General features: G+C 33.8%; 1 protein-coding gene across 1 annotated transcript; it reads left to right on the forward strand.

Annotated features, from left to right (window-relative positions):
* The first annotated feature begins 163 nt into the window (after positions 1 to 163).
* Positions 164 to 20,652, forward strand: Amt (Ammonium transporter). The gene is made up of 11 exons (XM_085943232.1): positions 164 to 320; positions 1,568 to 1,654; positions 2,781 to 2,979; positions 4,518 to 4,663; positions 4,739 to 4,902; positions 6,085 to 6,170; positions 10,328 to 10,410; positions 12,577 to 12,726; positions 15,167 to 15,244; positions 16,559 to 16,737; positions 20,506 to 20,652. The coding sequence occupies exons 1-11, from the start codon at positions 164 to 166 to the stop codon at positions 20,650 to 20,652; spliced, it is 1,476 nt and encodes a 491-aa protein (XP_085799358.1).
* Positions 20,653 to 21,251: the final 599 nt, after the last annotated feature.

Consider the following 21,251-nt stretch of genomic DNA (forward strand, 5'->3'; position numbering starts at 1 on the left):
TAGTATGCAAATAATTCAACAGACGGTAGTTAACTGTGTTTGTTTACTGAAGTTTACCTAACTATCACACAATATTCATACATTTACCGCCTTTTAGAAAACCAGGAAAATCGTTGAAAATTGTATATAACATTTTCATGTGTTATTATAGAACCTAGCCAAGATGGCGACCCCTTCGCCGGAAGTGCCGTACTTTTCGTCGGGAAACGTGACTAATGCCAGCGTCATACATCTCCCCGGCGGATACGACAATGAACTTGAAGTGGAAGACACTAACTGGATATTGACTTCTTCGTTCATTATATTTACTATGCAAACCGGTAAGAATGTTAACTTGTGCACCCCCAAATTCAACGGTTCGGGAATACCAGCTTCCTCTACGTCAAGGTTATCATTTATTTTTATGGCGCTGGGACCATTATTCGGGGACTATAGCTATATAACTTCAATTATATTCAGTATAAAAACTGCCTCACCACACTATCCCATTGTCATTAATCAATTTAAACAAACGTAGGTATTATTATTTGGATGATGACTACATGAGGAGAAATACACATGTGGTCTTCTTTTGGGCACTCTGTACTCATCATGGAACTATTGCTTTACTGCGCATAGCCTACTGCGTGGCTGTAAGAGAAAAATACGTATTTTTTAAAGCGCAGGGATTCACACCTTCTCTTCCTCTTACTTATGTGGTAAGTGGTGAGTGATGTAATACGAATTAAGTGTTACAGCGAGGTCACGCGGCTTAAGGCCATGCATTAGTTGAGGCACGGTCTAAAAAGATCGTTGCTAGGCGATGTGCGGATTGCGGGTCGCGGGTGCAAAAGACGCCTGTCAAACGAAATATTATTTCTCATATAAATCCAACATACGTCCATTTTACGTTCTGTTTATTATTCTATTAGTAACAATAATAATATATTCATTGACATGTTTTCTTTTTAAAGTAAATAGGTAACGTTTTTAGTCATCTTTACACGATTTTAGAATTAATTGGCCCGTCGCCATCACGCAGCAAAGTGACGTATGTCTGACTCAACGTTCTCTCTATGAATGCGAAGCGAGTACAAAATTTCGTCGCGCGTACAGTTGAAAATTATTTGGCGTTTCACTGATGCGTCACCTTAATGCTTTCTCTTAAAAATTTCAAAGGGTACTGTTCGGTTATGAGGAATACAGCGGAAAACACATTTTTAAAATACCCGATATACTGGATTATTTGTTAGTTTGGGTTAGTTTAGGTTAGGTTAGGTTGGGTTAGGTTAGGTTTGGTTAGGTTAACCTAACAAATAATCCAGTATATCGGGTATTTTAAAAATGTGTTAAATTCCGGGATATAACAGTACCTACACACTTTTTACACTTTCACTATCCAATATAAATGGTACAAGAATGGTACCATTGACCAAAATCCATCCCGCAATCGACGCGTCAGACATTACCGTGCCCCTTTAGCTCTATGAAAAATACTGTCTTGTGCCTTGTACCGATCTGCATTTATTTCCTCATATAATTTTTTAATATGTTTTGGTTTATTGTAATATTGGCTGGTATGTTATAGGTTTCGGGATGTTGGAGTCAGGATGTGTCTCCATCAAGAATGAAGTGAACATCATGATGAAAAATGTCGTCGATATTGTCTTAGGAGGTAAAATTCAACGTACCCATATATATACATATTTAAAATCTTAAATTAAATTCTACATGTTATATTAATATAGCAGTAGTATTCAAATTGTGTTCCGCGGAATCCCGAGGTTCCGCGAGTCAAAAAAAAAACGACAAATAGACCGAGACTTTGACAAATTGTGTAAAAAATTGTAATTATTTTAAGATATCTTTTTCTAAGGATGGGATTCCCCGAATAAACTCTATAATTCTAAGAGTTCCGTGAGTCGACAAAGTTTGAAGACCACTATATTATACGGTTAGTTGATCTTCGTAATCCAATGCGCAAAGCACTTGCTTATCATTCCAATTCCTGAGTTCGGTACTCGGTGAAGTTACAATACATCAAAGTAATTTTCTCAAGCATGTGTGTTTGACATTGGACCTCGTGGTCTGTTGCAGTGTTTAGTTTTATCTAAATTAATATATATTTTGCGGCAAATCTACATCGATAGTTTTATCTAGTAAAACTATTAAATCTCATTTTGGTCAATTTGAGATATTCATTACCGACGATTCTCGTACATACATAATCAAAATCAATCCACAAAACCTCGTAATTCCTGTCTATACGACGGAAAAATTGCAAATCTCGTAAATACCTGCGCAATACACAAGACTGCTTTCGGCCGCTACGGCAGCTAACTAGGGTAGGTTTGTATCAAAGTATTAGCACATATTGTAGCAATTACAATACGTTAGTTGTAATTGTTACAATAAGTGCTAATACTTCGATACAAACCTACCTTAGATACATGCCGTAGCGGCTGAAAGCAGTCTTGTGTATAGAATAGATGCGCTAGAATCAATATCATTTTGTAAGAAATATATTTTTTTAAATCTATAATTTCATTCCGTTCAAAACGAAAATTAAACGGTTTAACTCTCTTCTGAAAAAAGGAAAAAGGGTTGTTTTGTATATAAAAGGTTTACAAGATAATATTATAATGTATTGCTTCAGGAGAACGTGTTGTATAACTTCAATAATATGAAACAATTTAAATATTACTATTACTAGACATCAACTAATTAGATATTTAGTAGACAATTATTTAGCTTCCACATTCGTCCTTTCAAAATTATTAATTTTAAATCATTTGTTTCAGGTCTTACCTATTGGATGTTTGGCTACGGCATGTCATTTGGCAAAGGACCACTGACAAATCCGTTCATTGGGGTCGGTGGATTCTTCATAGATCCTTCAGTCGGAGACGAGTTCATGGGACCGCTCTTTGCGGCGTTCCTCTTTCAATTGTCTTTTGCGACGACTGCTACGACTATTGTCAGCGGAGCGATGGCGGAGAGGTATGAAGCGAATGTATTGTTTTTAATAATATCGCCAAGGCTTTGACTGAGACCGGCTGTCATATCACCTCTTCTCTTCCGAGTGAGGATCCATACATCTGCTGAAGTTTCTGCTCTGTTCTGTGTGCAATGTCCCGAATATCACATTCAACGTAGAGATGCAAATCGTTTTATTCCGTCAGGACATCAAATCTTTTTTCAAATTGGGTTCCATGACAAAATAGAACAGCCAGGAGGAAAATAAAACATTCATTTTTGTTTTCTTTTATTTCCAGTTGAAAATGTCTTTCTGAGGCGTACGAAACCGGTCATAATCTATTGATTAAAAGTGAAATAAGTACTACAAAAAATGCGTTTTATTAAATTAAAAACAACAATTCATTTTTGTCGTATCTATTTATTAATTAAATACTTACTAGGTGTTTATAAACGAAATATTATAATATAAATAATTAATATTTAAAAAAAATTTTAAGGGAAAGCATCACCTATTTATGAGGTAAGTATAGTGTATAAGTATACATTTTTTTTACAAAACCGTTATTTTGAAAATAATGCATTTTTAATGAATAGATTTTACAAAAATGAATGTTTTATTTTTCCCCTGGCTGTTCTGCTTTGTCATTGTTCTGTTTTGCCATGTTCTGTTTTGTCACTGTTCTGTTTTGTCACGTTTTGTTTTGTCCGGTTACCGTTAAATGAACACCAAAGAGGCGGACCGACTCTAATATATCTCTCCAAAGAGTTGTGACGTTCTTTGATCAAACAAACAGAAGAAAAAATGATAATTTGAAAAGGCTCATCGTCAACTGAAACACCAGCGTTCGTCACAGAGTTAAAGACATCCAATAGTAATGATCTACTTTCTTCGTTAATTTGCCATGCCCATATCTATAGAATCCTTCCTATTGCTGCCCATATTCAAATCTAGAAATGTCCACAGAAAAACTAAGACCTGGCTCTATAACACCGTCATACGCACAGTCGTTGCATACGGGTGCGAGTCATGGACGCTAAATATGAAAGCAGCTGAAATGGTGGACTGCTTTGAGAGAAAGATCCTGAGGCGGATATACGGACCCATGAATGATGGTGGGGAGCGGAGAATTAGGTACAATACGGAACTATACCGCTTATACCAAGATTCAAAACTCTCCACCTTCATAAAACTCCAGAGGCTGAACTGCGCAGGCCATGTCCAGCGCATGCCTGAGTCACGGATACCGAAGAAGATCCTCGAAGGAAACCCAGGGCGGAAAAGGCCAGTGGGAAAGCCACGCACACGATGGGGTGACAACATTACAAAAGATGCCAACCAGCTGCTAAAAATCATGTACTGGAAAAGACGTGTGGAGGACCGTTCCGGCTGGAGAACGGCGGTGGAGGAGGCCAGGGCTCAACTTGAGCTATAGCGCCATCAAAGAAGAATAAGAATATCTATAGAATATAACTGTTGCTTAGTGCACACCCTTACGGGACGTCACTACCCTGTCGCAGTAGAAAGAATTTACAATAATTATTGATATTGATTATTTCAGATGCGACTTCAAAGCCTACTGCTTATTTTCTTTCCTCAACACAGCTGTTTATTGTATCCCAGCCGGATGGGTGTGGGGTGAGCACGGCTTTCTTTACAATATGGGGGCCGTGGACATCGCGGGGTCCGGACCTGTGCATTTGATCGGTAAGATTTAACCATGTCACCATTTTTTCATTTTAATTATTTACATAGACATTTATTTAATAATTGTTTACTTAGGTGGCTCCGCTGCATTTGCATCCGCCGCAATGTTGGGCCCCCGTTTGGGGCGCTACTCAAACGGAATACAGCCTCTGCCCCCGGGGTCACCCGTGAACGCCGTGCTGGGGCTGTTCGTACTCTGGTGGGGCTGGCTGGCCTTCAATTCTGGCAGCACATATGGAGTACGTGAGTTTGATATCATTACAAATAATATTATTGTAGGTACTAATTCAATTCTTCACTTTTTCTAACAAAAACCCATAATGCGTGAGCTGATTTTCAACATCGTAGCTCGATTAGATATAAATAAAAAGAATTTCAAGCTAAACAGATTTTTACTTTCAAGAGAAATCAATGTTATTGAAATCTTTCATGTACCTACTAAGCTAAAATGCTCATTTTATTACAGTTTTTATTTTTTATAATAATTGATTAATTAGGTATTTAAAAAAAAACACTTTTTAACATACATTTCCGGTAAATTGTATTTGATAGCTTATTTCGTGATACCGTTAATAGGCGTTTCTAGTACCGCTTCACTCTGCCTTAAGGCGATGTCTTTACCTACCAGAGGCACCTAGCGGAAAAAAATACGAAGCTTGCAATTTGAGACATTTTTTGATAATTTACAATTTCAACTGTATTAATTAATAAATATGTATATGAACACATTAAAAAGAAAATATTTTTTATATAAAGTCAAAGATAAACTTACAATAATTGTAAAAAAATGTTATAAAATGTGAATTTTTCAAAGGAACCCATTTTATTATTACATATATTTTATGGTCATATTTATTATTAAAATTTAGTTTATTAAGTTTTCTATGTTGCACCTAAGATATTTTTGACTAATTCATATTTTTAATAGGTTTTATATTTATTCTAAAAAATAACGATTTTTATAAAAAATATAAATGTGTACCTACCTATAACTCGAAATCTTTTTTTACCTATGTTCAAATTTAATTTTTCCAATGTTATGTTATGTACGTTTTCTGAGATTATTTCAATGGTGTGTTAAATTAACCACAGTTATTGTTGAAAAATGAATACTTAAAGTACCTAGGTACTTGGTATTAGGTAATTATTCCTACAATACAAATAGGTACTTACCTAATCTTTACGAAAAGTTACATTTTTATTTATTATGAAAGCCTGTTTTCCATTGCAAATTACAACAACAACGAATACGTAAATCGATTTGTTTTGCTCCCTTTGTTAAAGTTTTGATGGCATGTTGAAAAGGTAAATAATTAATTATATACAAAGCCGTTCAGTTCCTCAAAAGAAGTTTCGTGACATTGAAAAGTTGACAAAACAATTCATTCTTTTCTCTAATCACGAATCACGTTTTTTTTCAGGTGAGTGGTGCAAAGTGGCAGTACGCTGCTCGTGCCGCAGTTATCACGATGGTTGGATCTTTCGGTGGAGGCGTTTTTGGACTTCTGTAAAATTTTATAATTTTTTTAATAAGCATACAAAGTTTTTAGAATGTAGTAATAATCATTGACAGCTTTTGAAATCTGAATTGGCCTAATTTCTCGTTTATCGGTCTTTTGTCTATTGCACTCGGTGTACCTACACCATGGTCCCCACATCCTGAAGCGGGCTCTCAGGCTAGGATATTTGGGGGCCCCCCTACCTACCGCTAAGATTAAAGGCCGTGTGAAACACTACATTAACGTTTTTCAAATTGTGTTTTAGTTCAAATTAAGGGTACTTATACAGTGAATTATTGGCGATTTTTAATACATCTACTTTAATAATGGAGCTGTCGAGTATTGACACATAATATTCAAAAAATATATTGCACAATTATATAAGTAATTGAAAATGTTCATGACCATGAAGTATAATAGCGCCGTAGGCGACTTTTTTTACGATTTTGATGTATGCTTATCTCACTTACACTCACAGCCCTGGCCCCCAGACTAGAGCCCTGTCAGCCCTCCCCAGCCATGACCTACACCACTCCGGAATTAGGGTGGACACCTAGAATTTTTTGACAGTTCCATTAGGGATTAGGTTTCTAAAAAAACCTGACATTAGTGTTTTTTATATATAGTTATATTTATATAGTGTCATTTGTGTTAGAAATTAAAATCTAAGAAATTTTTCGAAAAAGGGTGCTGGAGAATTATTACAAATTATTTTTTTGCCGTGTTTTTGTTTTGAAGCCCAAAGATATAGTTTATTGGCTTTCAATTTCAATATTTAAAATCATTCTGATAATTTTCATTTTTGGGGAGTGCCAAGGCCCCTTGCCCCCCCCCCCCCCCCCTGGGTGCGCCACTGCGTGCCACTGACCGATTTTGAGTTTTGATATTTGTTATGCATAATATATAATGAACATGACAACTTAAAAGTTCAAAACCTTCATTACATGACATAAAAAAATCAGTGTTAACTAATAATAAAAATACTTGTTAAAAAAGGTGCCTACATGGAAGCACACCGAGTAAACTAAGTAGACCAAGGCCTGAACAAAAACGATGCATAAGTTCGAGTGAGAAAGTATACGGCACCCTTATAATCTCTGCGACACGCGCTAGAGTAAGATAAAAGGTTTACAGATGTGGGAGATGGTTTGCTAAGGTGTAGCCGCCAAAATTGATATTTTTTGTGTTAAACATAAAATCAGTGGTAAATATTTTTAGATAATTAAGTAGAAAAGATGGTTCTGTGTGTTGTATTAAAATGTGGTAGCCGTACTGATTAGCAAGAAGATGGTATTACGTTTCATGGGTAAGTATATACATGTTCGTGATAATTTATTTGTATATTATTATACACTTTAATATCAAATGACCGTGTTTCTTTAAAATAACTTAAATTATGGATATTTTCACCTAATGGTTGCATTTTGATCGCTTAAGGGGGGACATGCTCGTCGAAGGTCAAAATTGAGTTTTTATTGTATTTTCAAACCATGATCCTGGACACTCCTTAAACGTTGTAGATTATCTATTTATATAATTTTGAAGCCTTATTATCCTTTATAGTTATTTTAAACATTTGATGACTGCATGAAGTATTTTTGTTACATAAAATAGTATTCTTTTAAACCTCTCGCTCTAATGTTTTAGAATATAGTCATATTTCGGTACAGAACTGTGCAGTGGTGTTAAGATTTTTTAAATTTATTAATTTTTAAACGCATTTATAAAACCATTAGTATAATTTATTACGAGATAATTTTTGTAAAATATTCACCATAAAAAATTATTTTGATAATCTCTGTGATCCCAAATTTGACAAGAATTAGGCATTTTATTATTCAAAAAATCGGCAAGATTAACACATTTGAAGATGAATCTAAAGATATTTATTATAAGTTATGTCTTTGACCATTCAAGTGTGATAAAAATCTTATGAATAATGATTGCTTTATAATAATTATTGACCTAAGAATAAGGTAGTGTTTTTTTGAAATACGTCATTTCTTTTGTCATTCCCTAGTGGTTAAGCTACAACATACGGCCGTAGCCATAAAATGACAAACTATAATTAAAGTAGGGAGTAAAATTATGTTAACGCGCGTGTTTGAACATGTACTTAACCGAATTTTTTTTATTTTTTTTTAAACGGTACATGTTCAAACACGCGCGTTAATATCATTTTACTCCCTACTTCAATTATAGTTTGTCAATTTATCGCTACGGCCGTATGTTGTAGCTTAACCACTGGGGAATGACAAAAGAAATGGCGTATTTCAAAAAAACACTACCTTATTCTTAGGTCAATAATTATTATAAAGCAATCATTATTCATAAGATGTTTATCACACTTGAATGGTCAAAGACATAGCTTATAATAAATATCTTTAGAATCATCTTGAAATGTGTTAATCTTGCCGATTTTTTGAATAATAAAATGCCTAATTCTTGTCAAATTTGGGATCACAGAGATTATCAATATAATTTTTTATCGTAAATATTTCACTATAATAATGTCGACATAAATTATACTAATAGTTTTATAAATGCATTTAAAAAATAATAAATGTAAAAAATCTTAACACCACTGCACATTTATGTACTGAAATATGACAATATTCTAAAACATTAGAGCGAGAGGTTTAAAAGAATACTATTTTATGTAACAAAAATACTTCATGCAGTCATCAAATGTTTAAAATAACTATAAAGGATAATAAGGCTTCAAATTTATATAAATAGATCATCTACAACGTTTAAGGAGTGTCCAGGATCATGGTTTGAATATACAATAAAAACTCAATTTTGACCTTCGACGAGCATGTCCCCCCTTAAAAATATTATATAACGTAAAAAAATAGAAAAATATATTTTAATTTTGAGCGTCTAGTGCGAGCACTTTGGGGGAGCACAAGCGAAATGGTCTATGGTCTCGAACATTTGTATACGAATGCGTTCGCTCGCCCACAAACCAAACGCACGGCACGCAGCTTCATTTAGCAATGCAATGGGTGGCGTCTAGATGTATCTATAGTCTAAGAAGTAGACTCTATCTTAAAAACTCATAAAACAGGTCACCTAAACTCACCTCACGTAAGTGGAATATGTCAATATTCGTAGCGATTTGATTGAACACAGTTATTAGGCCTCCCATTTGGCAATAAAAATTAAAACCACCAATTCAAACTACCAACTTAAAATACCAATGTATTCAAATTCAAATTTATTTATTTTTACGTACGAAAATTATAAATTATAAATTTAAGACGTTCTCGACTTGATATTTAAAAGCAAATAAATAATATTAAAACAGTATAAAGAATAAATAAATATATGCAGTATCACAAAAAAACAGTATGAAAAGTAAATACTTAGGGTACATAAATTATAAAAAATTATAAAGCATGGAAACATACCGAATGAGCTAAGTGGACCCTATTTTATTAATTTATATACAACGCCCACCTATACTCATCCTCACGTAGGTGGATTATATCAACATACGAAACGATTTAGTACCTTGATCAGAGTTATTTCCCACCCAATTGGCATCACCAATGGCCGGTTAGTTCTGCACCTTGGTAGAACAAACAACTGATGCTCCCAATTTCTAAGATATCAATACCAACAAGAATGGCAGAGTTTTCATTTACACTACGTACCTATAAGTCGAAAAAAATACGTGGCCAAATATCGATATTTTCTAGCATTTAAACTACCTACAGTATTTTAGCATACCTAAGAGAAAGCCAGTTGAATAAATCCACGAATTGTATCCACATAACCTCAAATAAAGAATTTCAAAAATTTCTTTTGGTTGCTTCTCTATCCAATCCAATCGAAGATGACAGTGATTAGTGGTTTTTTTTCTGCAAAAGAACCTATCTGTTCAAGTTGTTATGTTATAGGCCCTTTTGATGTTAGTTGCAGGGATTTGGTGATGCTTTGGGACTTTGGGTAATGTTTTATATTTAATTTGTAAGTAATATGCATCTTTTTAAGATTTTCTTATAACTTAATAATTATTATGTAACTGGTTTGAACCGTTTCAAGGCCCTTTTTAAATCATCTGACAAATTGATTACTTCATTTGTGCCAAAGAAAACGCCGCTGGTTGCATATAATTATCATAATATTATTAGGATATCCACTTTGTTTACTCTTTCAGATATTCTTTGGGTCGCTTCAAAGGAAAACTGGATTTGATGGACTTGATCAACAGCGTGCTTGGAGCTTTGGTGTCCATTACAGGTAGATATTTATGTTGAAGTGAAACTTTTTTACGCACGGTATATAAACATTCCCGGGAGGATGAACCCCGCTGGTCTCTGGTAAAACACCTCCACGATTTACTCGACAATTGAAATAAAAATTAAAGGCAGCGGGCGGAATTTATATACAGATTAGCAGGCGCGCACTGTGCCTATTGTGTTATTCCGGCCATCGGCTGACTTAAAATTATTATCTATGTGGCTTTACCTTTCATTTAATTATAATAACATATCGCGCAACAATAATTGTACGTATTTATGCAAACACAATCCAACCCACACGTGTGTAATTCTGAGAAAATTCATTATTTATCTTTAGATTGATTTAACATGTTGGGTCACTAGTGTGGTGTTCGATGTGTTGATTGAGGATGATGATAATGAAGTCTACGATGTAGCAGGGTGAGATTTATTAGCAGCGTATCGGTACAATAGTATATTATACAATGATAGTTACGAGCTAAGTACTTGGATTCGAGTGACATCTAGATAAATTATTCTTCGTTATTTATACAATAAAAAGTAACACATTAACATTAAATTATGGTACATAATCATATTAGACTAATTATAGAATAAGCGTTTTAAATTGAGTAGCGAAAAGAAATATTATTTGTTATTACAGTCGTAAGAAAATATAATACTATGAAAACTGATTATTCGGCTAATACACCGTAATGGTATAATGTGCTGTGATATTATGTAATAATACACCGTCTCTAATTTCGCCAATCGACTTGCTGGTCTAGCTAAGTTGTTTACTGGAAATGGATTCGCTGGGAATATATTACTACAGAGTAATTTGATATAATAGATATTTGATCGCTTATTATTCTGCAGTTACAAACATGATGTCTGATTATAAAATTTTATTCATGTATCCCATCACATGTTTAAATTAAATAATCACACATCATATTTTTTAAATCAATTGTCTCAAATATTGATTTTTATCAGAATACTATACGTGTGAGTTGGATCTTTTTTGCAGAAATACGTCCAATTCTGAAATACCACATAAAACAATAAACTATATTTTTTTTCCACCAACGTCATAGTTTGGTTCGTCCATCTGGAGGACGCTCTTCGTCGCCCCCTCCAACCTTCGATTAGCGGCAATATCACGAGTTTCCACAGTTTGTCATTTTATCTGCGAGCTATAATGATCAAAAAACTGAAGAGTCCGGTGAAGGCAAACTAAGAAGCGTCTTTCAGCCGTCTCAAATCTGGAGTTTGCTAATATAGATCCATCGATATAAAATAAATCAATAAGGTGGCCAACCCGCGGCCCGCGGGCCGCAAGTGGCCCACTGGGTATCAACTTGTGGTCCGTGGAGCAGTGAGAAAATAAAAATAATATCAAATGCTACCGCTAGATGTGCTAATTTCGCAAATTGAGTTTCGATATTGGCTCAAGATTTTAAAAAGCACCGTGTGCTTTTTGCTGCATTTGTTACGCCATTCTCTGTAGACGTGAATTTATTACCGGGAAATTTACAAATGGAATATTGTGAACTATGTTGCGATGAACAGTTAAAGAAGAAATTCCATCAGGTTGGTTTGGAAGAGTTTTACAAAACATATTTGGACAAGGAGAAATATCCTGCATTTTACAAACATGCTCTAATGATGACTTCGCTATTTGGAAACACTTACACGTGTGAACAGCTTTTTAGTCGGATGAAGCATATCAAATCCCGAGTGAGAACACGAATCACTGATTTGCATTTGGAAAACTGTTTGCATGTAGGAACAACCTCACTCGATATCGATATTGATGCACTTAGTTCTGCCACACAAAATAAAACTTCTCACTAAAATTTATTATTTTTATATTATTTTGTTTATTTTTTATTATTTAAAAAAAGTCTAATCTAATAATTATGTTTCATTCTGATTTTTGTTTTATTTTATTAATATATAAAATATATATTCCTTTTTTGTTTTGTATTATAAAAAAATCAGTGTTGCGGCCCGGTAGGAAATCTCATTTTTAGAATCAGGCCCGGCTGCTGAAAGGTTGGCCGCCCATGACTTAAACCAAATAATAGTATGTGACAATGTTAATAGTAGTATGTTAATGGCAGTATACAAAAATTATATGTTTCACAATATATAGTTTATGTGTATTCGTATTTGGTTGCAGCTGGATGTTTCCTGTATCATTCTTGGGAAGCGGTATTAATTGGTATAATTGGAGGTGCCATTGCTTGCCTGACGATGCCGTTAGTCAATTTAATGGGAGTGGATGACCCCGTTGGAGCATCTTCAGTTCATGGATTCTGCGGGATATGGGGTATGAATATTTACAGGCTAAGAATTTGCTATGGTAGCTATTCCATTGAAATAACTCCATAAATGTGTGTGTTTGTACGTGTTGTATTGGTTACAATATGTACATTTTATAAATGTAGATCGCCATATTATATCTATTATCCCAGTGAGAGTTTGTGCCGGTAATAGATAACAGTATAGCATTGAGACCAAATGACGCAATGTGTGTGGAGCATTTGACCGAATGGTCATTTTTTATACTCGTGCATTTTTTTTAGTTCGTTCGATTATTTTCTGGAGATTTAGTGATGCATGGCCCCCTCAAGGGGGGGCTGACAGGGTTCTAGCCTGGGGCCCCATCGTGGCTGATCGACCAGTTAAGTGATAAAACACATACCTCAAATTTGCGCCAATAGTAAAAAAAGTCGCCCGTGGCGCTATTTTCCTTAATAATTAATAACATTTGAAAAACATATATTATTACATAATTAAATGGCAATTCACGTGTAATCATGTTTTTAATGAGTTCACTTATATTGTTCAATTATTAATATGACTTATATTAGTGCTTCATAATAATATGAGTGCTGATAACTCAATAAACCAACTAGATTTGTTTCAAAATCGTTAAAATTACACGGAATACCCTTAACCCTGGGGTTTTGCTGAAACCATTTATTTTAACTTAGCGATAGGTATGGGAGCCATCATAGATCCTGGCCTGAGGGCCCGATTCAGGATGTGGGGGTCATGAAGTAATGTTCTAATTGAACCAATGACATTATCGTCATTGAATTGAACTGAAATATATAATTTGACATTAATTTATATAACATAATATGTTTAACCCATGGACCAAACGAAAAACAACTGATTTAGCCAATTCATAACAAATATGCCTACTTACTTATTTCCTACATTCTCAAATATAATTAAATAATTACAAGATAAAAATAACTTTTTATATGGAACATTTTTAAATTTTCTGTTGAATCATATAAACTTAAGGGGGGACATGCTCGTCGAAGGTCAAAATTGAGTTTTTATTGTATTTTCAAACCGTGATCCTGGACACTCTATTTATATAATTTTGAAGCCTTATTATCCTTTATAGTTATTTTAAACATTTGATGACTGCATAAAGTATTTTTGTTACATAAAATAGTATTCTTTTAAACCTATCGCTCTAATGTTTTAGAATATAGTCATATTTCGGTACATAACTGTGTAGTGGTGTTAAGATTTTTTACGTTTATTAATTTTTAAAGGCATTTATGAAACCATTAGTATAATTTATTACGAGATAATTTTTGTAAAATATTCACGATAAAAAATTATATTGATAATCTCTGTGATCCCAAATTTGAAAGAATTAGGCATTTTATTATCCAAAAAATCGGCAAGATTAACACATTTGAAGATAATTCTAAAGATACTTATTATAAGCTATGTCTTTGACCATTCAAGTTTGATAAACATCTTATGAATAATGATTGCTTTATAATAATTATTGACCTAAGAATAAGGTAGTATTTTTTTGAAATACGCCATTTCTTTTGTCATTCCCTACATGTGTTCCCCTATGTTCAAACACGCGCGTCAATATCATTTTACTCACTACTTCAATTATAGTTTGTCAATTTATGGCTACGGCCGTATGTTGTAGCTTAACCACTGGGGAATGACAAAAGAAATGGCGTATTTCAAAAAAACACTACCTTATTCTTAGGTCAATAATTATTATAAAGCAATCATTATTCATAAGATGTTTATCACACTTGAATGGTCAAAGACATAGCTTATAATAAGTATCTTTAGAATCATCTTCAAATGTGTTAATCTTGCCGATTTTTTGAATAATAAAATGCCTAATTCTTGTCAAATTTGGGATCACAGAGATTATCAGTTAAAGGATCAAAAAAAAAATTGTACTTGATAGCATTACTACTGAAATGTCATTTTGATTTCCACAGTAACGCAAGTATCTAGGACCATCCGCTTAGCAACCAATAATGGTGTCGAAATAACTTTTCATACAAAACAGAATTAACTGAAAATGAATTCAATTCTAGTTAAAGATGGCTAAAAGTATTTAAAAAATGCATTGGCATTCGTGTTCTGATATATTCTAAAAGTTTCAAATGTCTAGCTAGTCGGGAATTTAATTAAAAATCGATTGGAAGATTTGTACCGGACAAAGAACCACTGGACAAATAAGAATAAATCAGGTAAAACAATATTATTTTGCACCGCCCTCCATGCTAACCAATATTCTCATGGGTTTGCCTTATATTAATGTATTTTAATATAATATATATTATAACGAATAAAATGATGTGACTTTTTTGTTTGGCTGGAGCGGCCTTTTAGGTTTTCGTAGGTGGGCGCCCGTGTTCCTTGAGGCCGACCTGTGACTTTAATAGATTTTAATGATGCTATCGAACATTTTTTTCTGATACCAGGTGTTGTAGCTGTTGGACTATTCGCTGATAACCCTGAACCTTTGGACACCACAAGAGGAAGGAGTGGACTTTTTAAAGGTTGGATGTTATTAATTAATTAAAAATAATATTTGAAAAATCAATTGCTGGTCCAGTGGGTGGTGGTGTTAATTATTAGAGATTGCTTGGGAAATAATTCACACTTGCACAGTCGTACACAGGATTATTGGGTCTAGGACGATTTGGCGCTGAGACAACTGGACGCCACGCAATTCGAAATTAAATAGACGTTAGGTACTTATAGGTACTTTAAAAAAAAAATTCAACATTATTATTTATATTTGAATTATTATATTATGATTTAATAGTTGTTGAGCATTTAAATATGCACACGTAAATAATGATTTAATCGTGCATATGTTTGAGTTACAAAGAAAAAAGAGTTTTTATTTTATATAAAGCCTTAGGCATGGTAATTCTCATTCCGCAATAACAAAACATTGTGTTAAGAGTAAAATAAATTAAAACTACTAATTAGTAGATAGAAACTGATTCAAATTTCTCGTCTACGTTCTGTATACGTGTCTACGACAGTGCGGCGTCCAATTGTCCTGGCGTCCAGTCATCCCATTCCCGGATTATTTGATTTATAAAATCTATTTTTATTTAAAATTGTCAAAATAATGAATATTACCTTTAGCCGCAGTTTTAGTATATCTTTCTTTTACCATTTACTTCTATCGTGGATTTTTGTTCATAAGGGCTAAAAAAAACTATATTTGACATGTTTTCTTGATTCCACTGATATACAAAGTTAATTTAAAAATATAAATAAATAATATAATAATTTAGTACCTATTTGTAAACATTTAAACGATTTATTTGAATTAAATGAATAATAAATGAGTTATATCAATTTTAGTAATCAGTGTGCCTTTTTAAGTGATCCTGAAAAATGGGTTAAAAAATTGTTTTCTTCGAGATTTTTCTGAATAATTCGTACCTATTTAGTGAAGTGCGGTGCCAGTTGTTTACAGAGGGTAGTTAGCTACATAATAGCAAGGGTCATTGGACTAATAGTTTAATACAATCGACTTGTTACGATTGTGCTAGGATAAATACCTTGCTAGTTTATCGCAATGGAATTTCAATACTTACGGTAGAAAAAAATCACAATTAAACTGTCTTTTTTTCAAATTTAAGGTTCCTAGGTACCAACCATATCGTTGAAATAATGGTATAATACTTACCTTTTCGAAAACTATTCATAGCATTCGTCGATACACTCAGATGAAGGTCTTGTCAAACCTCACCCTCTCCTATCGACCTTTCGCTTTACGCTACCATATATTTTGGCCGAACTGTCAATTTGTCGTATTAAAAATATTGGACCGTTGCTAAATAATATTGCAGGAGGCGGCTGGTACCTGTTAGGAGTCCAAAGCCTGACGGCACTGCTCCTCGCGGCTTGGGGCTTGGCCAGCACCGCTTTCCTCCTCTGGACTATCAGCCTCTTCAGGAGGATCAGGATGACAGCCAAAGAGGAACTCCTCGGTGCAGATTTGACGGAGCACATGATTAGGCATGGCCAGGTAATGGACTGAGTCAACAGAACAATGATAATACTAATGGCGTTCTATGGGGGTAGGCAGGTCATGTATTGATTAGAGGCGGGAGATGTGATCATTACAATCTATGAAATCAATGACGGTTTTCCATAAAACAGACGATGCCATCATAATGCTAATGCCTCCAAACTTGTGAGTGCCTCACATCTCTGCGTACTTAAAGGGGGGACATGCTAAACGTAGGTCAAAATGGAGCTTTTATTCTATTTTCAAAGCATGATCCTGGACATTTCTTAAAGGTTGTAGACAATCTATTTATATAATTTTGAAGCCTTATTATCCTTTATATTTATTTTAAACATTTGATGACTGCATAAAGTATTTTTATTACATAAAATAGTATTCTTTTAAACCTCTCGCTCTAATGTTTTAGAATATAGTCATATTTCAGTACATAAATGTGCAGTGGTGTTAAGATTTTTTACATTTATTATTTTTCAAATGCATTTATAAAACCATAAGTATAATTTATGTCGACATTATTATAGTGAAATATTTACGATAAAAATTTATATTGATAATCTCTGTGATCCCAAATTTGACAAGAATTAGGCATTTTATTATTCAAAAAATGGGCAAGATTACCACATTTGAAGATAATTCTAAATATACTTATTATAAGCTATGTCTTTGACCATTCAAGTGTGATAAACATCCTACGAATAATTACTGCTTTATAATAATTATTGACCTAAGAATAAGGTAGTTTTTTTTTTTTTTGAAATACGCCATTTCTTTTGGCATTCTCTAGTAGTTAAGCTACAACATACGGCCGTAGCCATAAATTGACAAACTATAATTGAAGTAGGGAGTAAAATGATGTTAACGCGCGTGTTTGATCATGTACCTAACCGAAAAAAAAACTTTTTTTTTAAACGGTGCATGTTCAAACACGCGCGTTATCATGATCATATCAGAGGCGAAGGGTGGAGGTAGGCTATTAAAATTTCGACATAAATAGTGCACATTTGTCAGTCATACTTATTTGTTTTCATTGAACTAAGGATGCAATTTGTAGATGAAGCTAGTCAATTTTTAAAATGCAATCAAATCTCGCCCAACCAAACTGTAATAGTTTTAAGTATGTTTTGGGTAATCCGAAAAATATAATGCACACTTTTTCAGTCGTACTTATTTGTTTTTGTTGAATTTAAAGTACATATTACATAGTGTTGGTTAGTCTTTTTAAAATTCATTAAGTCCTGCCTAATGCGTCAATTACATTGAGCTTTTTTACGAGCTGTTTATTTGCGAATTTAAAAGCGGGCGATACAGCTACTGCGATTTGATGATTACACACAAAACTTTCCATTCGCTGAGAAGCCATAGGCCAGCGAGTATTTTGACGGAACGTAGTTCGTTTTTTTACCGGGAGGTTGGTACTGCGCTCTACTGCGCAGACGCAGTAGGCCCACACGCCGGCGTGTAGCGTGTAAAGTTGACCGGCTTTCAACTTTTATCGGTAGAGTGTTTACAACCTGCTTATTAGCTTATTCGATGATTACACTGGGCGACTTTACAGGCAGATTGTAAATTCGCCAATAAACAGCTCGTAAAGAAGCTCAATGTAATTGAGGCTTAACCAAACCATAATCGAATCTAAAATTATGTACGAAATGGCATAATTTAAGATATTTACAGATCGACAAATATTTTTTCACTATTATCTACTATAGCTTGTATTAGGCAGGGTTTAATTATGGAATTTTAAAAACTAACAAACACTATCTACAGACTGTAGTCTTAGTTTAATGAAAACATATACGTTTGACTGACAATGTTTAGTGAGCACTTTTATGTCAGATCTTACCAGCCTACCTCTACCCTTCGCCACTGAAGTATAATATACTTTATGTAACTACTGTATGATAAATAGGGATATATTATTTATCTATTTCTCTAAAATTATCTGTAACGCATGTGAGAAAGCATATGAAAATGTGTAAGAGGGACAGAGAGAAGATGTATTTAACATACAAGACCTACAAACTTATCTGAAGAATGGGATGGGGGAGCCACTGTCGAAAACTACCTAATCAAGACTCATAACTGGACAAAATCTGACATTCGAATGAAATTTTTAAAATGGCGCCCTATGGTAGTTCGTAGTTCCATTTTTGGCCATTCTACGGATAAGTTTATAGGTCTGTACATAAACATAAATTCTAAATTTAAAAATCGGAAGAATCGCTTATTTGAACTGTGAAAAAAAAAACAAATGACACTCTCATAATAGTTTTGACAGCTGATGCTCACAGTTCAGTAACAGTATATCGAGATATTAATGTGTTATCCAAGAGATATATCTAAGGGTACCTAATTAAAAATGGATAATGTGCTCTAACCAACTGTAACCTTAGGCAGCAAACACAATCAATCAAGAAATATAAACATTATGGATGAGGGAGAATTATTAGATAAGTGTTGCCGCTTGACAAATAAACTCAACGATGGCGTGCTCCGCAAAATCAGGAGACTCTGCAAAGACTCCGCCAGGCTGATGTAGCAGTTTATGGAACATAATTGATTGAGTGAAAATACCAGAACAATTAGGTACATACAGCAAGACAAAACATATACTTAAAAGTATGAGAGAAAGGGACACAGGGAAGGCGTTTGAAAATGTTGACAGGTTGTACTGCTATCTGGTAATGTTTGTTTGTGTGTGATATGAAATAAAAATTATATTTCTATGATCTATCATGAGATGTTTAGTCTGAACCGTCCCCCATAAACAAAAAACAAAATACTTAATTAATGCAATACATATTACGAACCACACAGAAAAACGTTTTGGGGATCATTTTGAAAAGTCTCAATAAGATTTTTTATTGATTTAAAGACGGAGGGAGGGGGTGGGATTAACAAAAAATGCCAGGTTTCACATTTACCCCGCCTACTACTTATAGTTTCTCAACGCTTCAACCACGGAATATCGCACTTTTTCAAATACATTATCCATACCCAGACACTCCATATTTTGAGTCTAGCGATAAAAATTGGAATGCAGATATAATTAACAGTTTTGGTTACGTGTAAATTGTACGTAATACATTTCACCGTAGCACAGTTCACCGTGGGCTTTCTTATCGGAAAAAGACGAAAAGCTTACGCGTTGTTCGTGAAGCATTGCAGACAATAATGTTCCAATTTTATTAGATCCTAACCTAACTTAACAATTAATCAAGTATATCGGCTATTTTAAAAATTTGTTTGCCGCTGGCTTCCTGTAAACTGACAAAAACCGTGTTTTATTTAGACATGAATTTTATCTCAGTACTATACGACCCAAAGAGGTTGGACGGTCTGTAATATACGACCATATATTTCCGATACAACATTTAACCGTGAAGTGTGATACGGCGAACTGAATACGTACAAATTTCCAGACACTATAATTATTAAGATAATTAGTATCAGTAGAAACGGTTATAAGGTATAAAATATTGAACCTGCAGCTCATAGGGAGAAAACTCAGAAAGACATTTCTTCTTCTTATTGTAACATCCCCTAGCGGAGGTCGGCCACCATCAAGGCGGTCTTATCTTTGTCGTCTGCTACCCGGAACAGTTCAGTGGAGCTGCACTCGTACCAAAGACACATTATAAATAGGTACATATTACCTATATATCTAATTCCTAAAATAGACCTTCACACATCCTACCTACCATATTAAATGAAAGAGTGATAATATGTTTTTTTTAAATCTACTCGTTGAAACTTTTATTTCAGGACGATATAGCGCTCGCCCTTCAAATCTTGCGCCCCTATATGGACGTTGAAGACCTCATAGACACAATACCAATTGGATCAAACCCTGGACATAAGATTCATATGGACGAATTTTATCCGGTTCGTAAACAACCATTTTTATGTTAAGGGGGGACATGCTCAGCGTAGGTCAAAATGGAGCTTTTGTTCTATTTTCAAAGCATGATCCTGGACATACCTTAAACGTTGTAGATAATCTATTCATATAATTTTGAAGCCTTATTATCCTTTATATTTATTTTAAACATTTGATGACTGCATAAAGTATTTTTATTACATAAAACAGTATTCTTTTAAACCTCTCGCTCTAATGTTTTAGAATATAGTTATATTTCAGTACATAAATGTGCAGTGGTGTTAAGATTTTTTACGTTTATCAATATTTAAACGCATTTATAAAACAATCAGTATAATTTATATTGACATTATTATAGTGAAATATTTACGATAAAAAATTATATTGATAATCTCTGTGATCCCAAATTTGACAAGAATTGGGCATTATATTATTCAAAAAATGGGCAAGATTTACACATTGAAACATTAGAGCGAGAGGTTTAAGAATACTATTTTATGTAATAAAAATACTTTATGCAGTCATCAACTGTTTAAAATAAATATAAAGGATCATAAGACTTCAAAATTATACGATTAACACATTTGAAGATAATTCTAAAGATACTCATTATAAGCTATGTCTTTGACCA

The sequence above is a fragment of the Rhyacophila brunnea genome, unplaced genomic scaffold (genome assembly GCF_057557595.1).
Source record: "Rhyacophila brunnea isolate RB1 unplaced genomic scaffold, BYU_Rbru_1.0 scaffold_15, whole genome shotgun sequence".
In the NCBI taxonomy this organism is placed as follows: domain Eukaryota; kingdom Metazoa; phylum Arthropoda; class Insecta; order Trichoptera; family Rhyacophilidae; genus Rhyacophila; species Rhyacophila brunnea.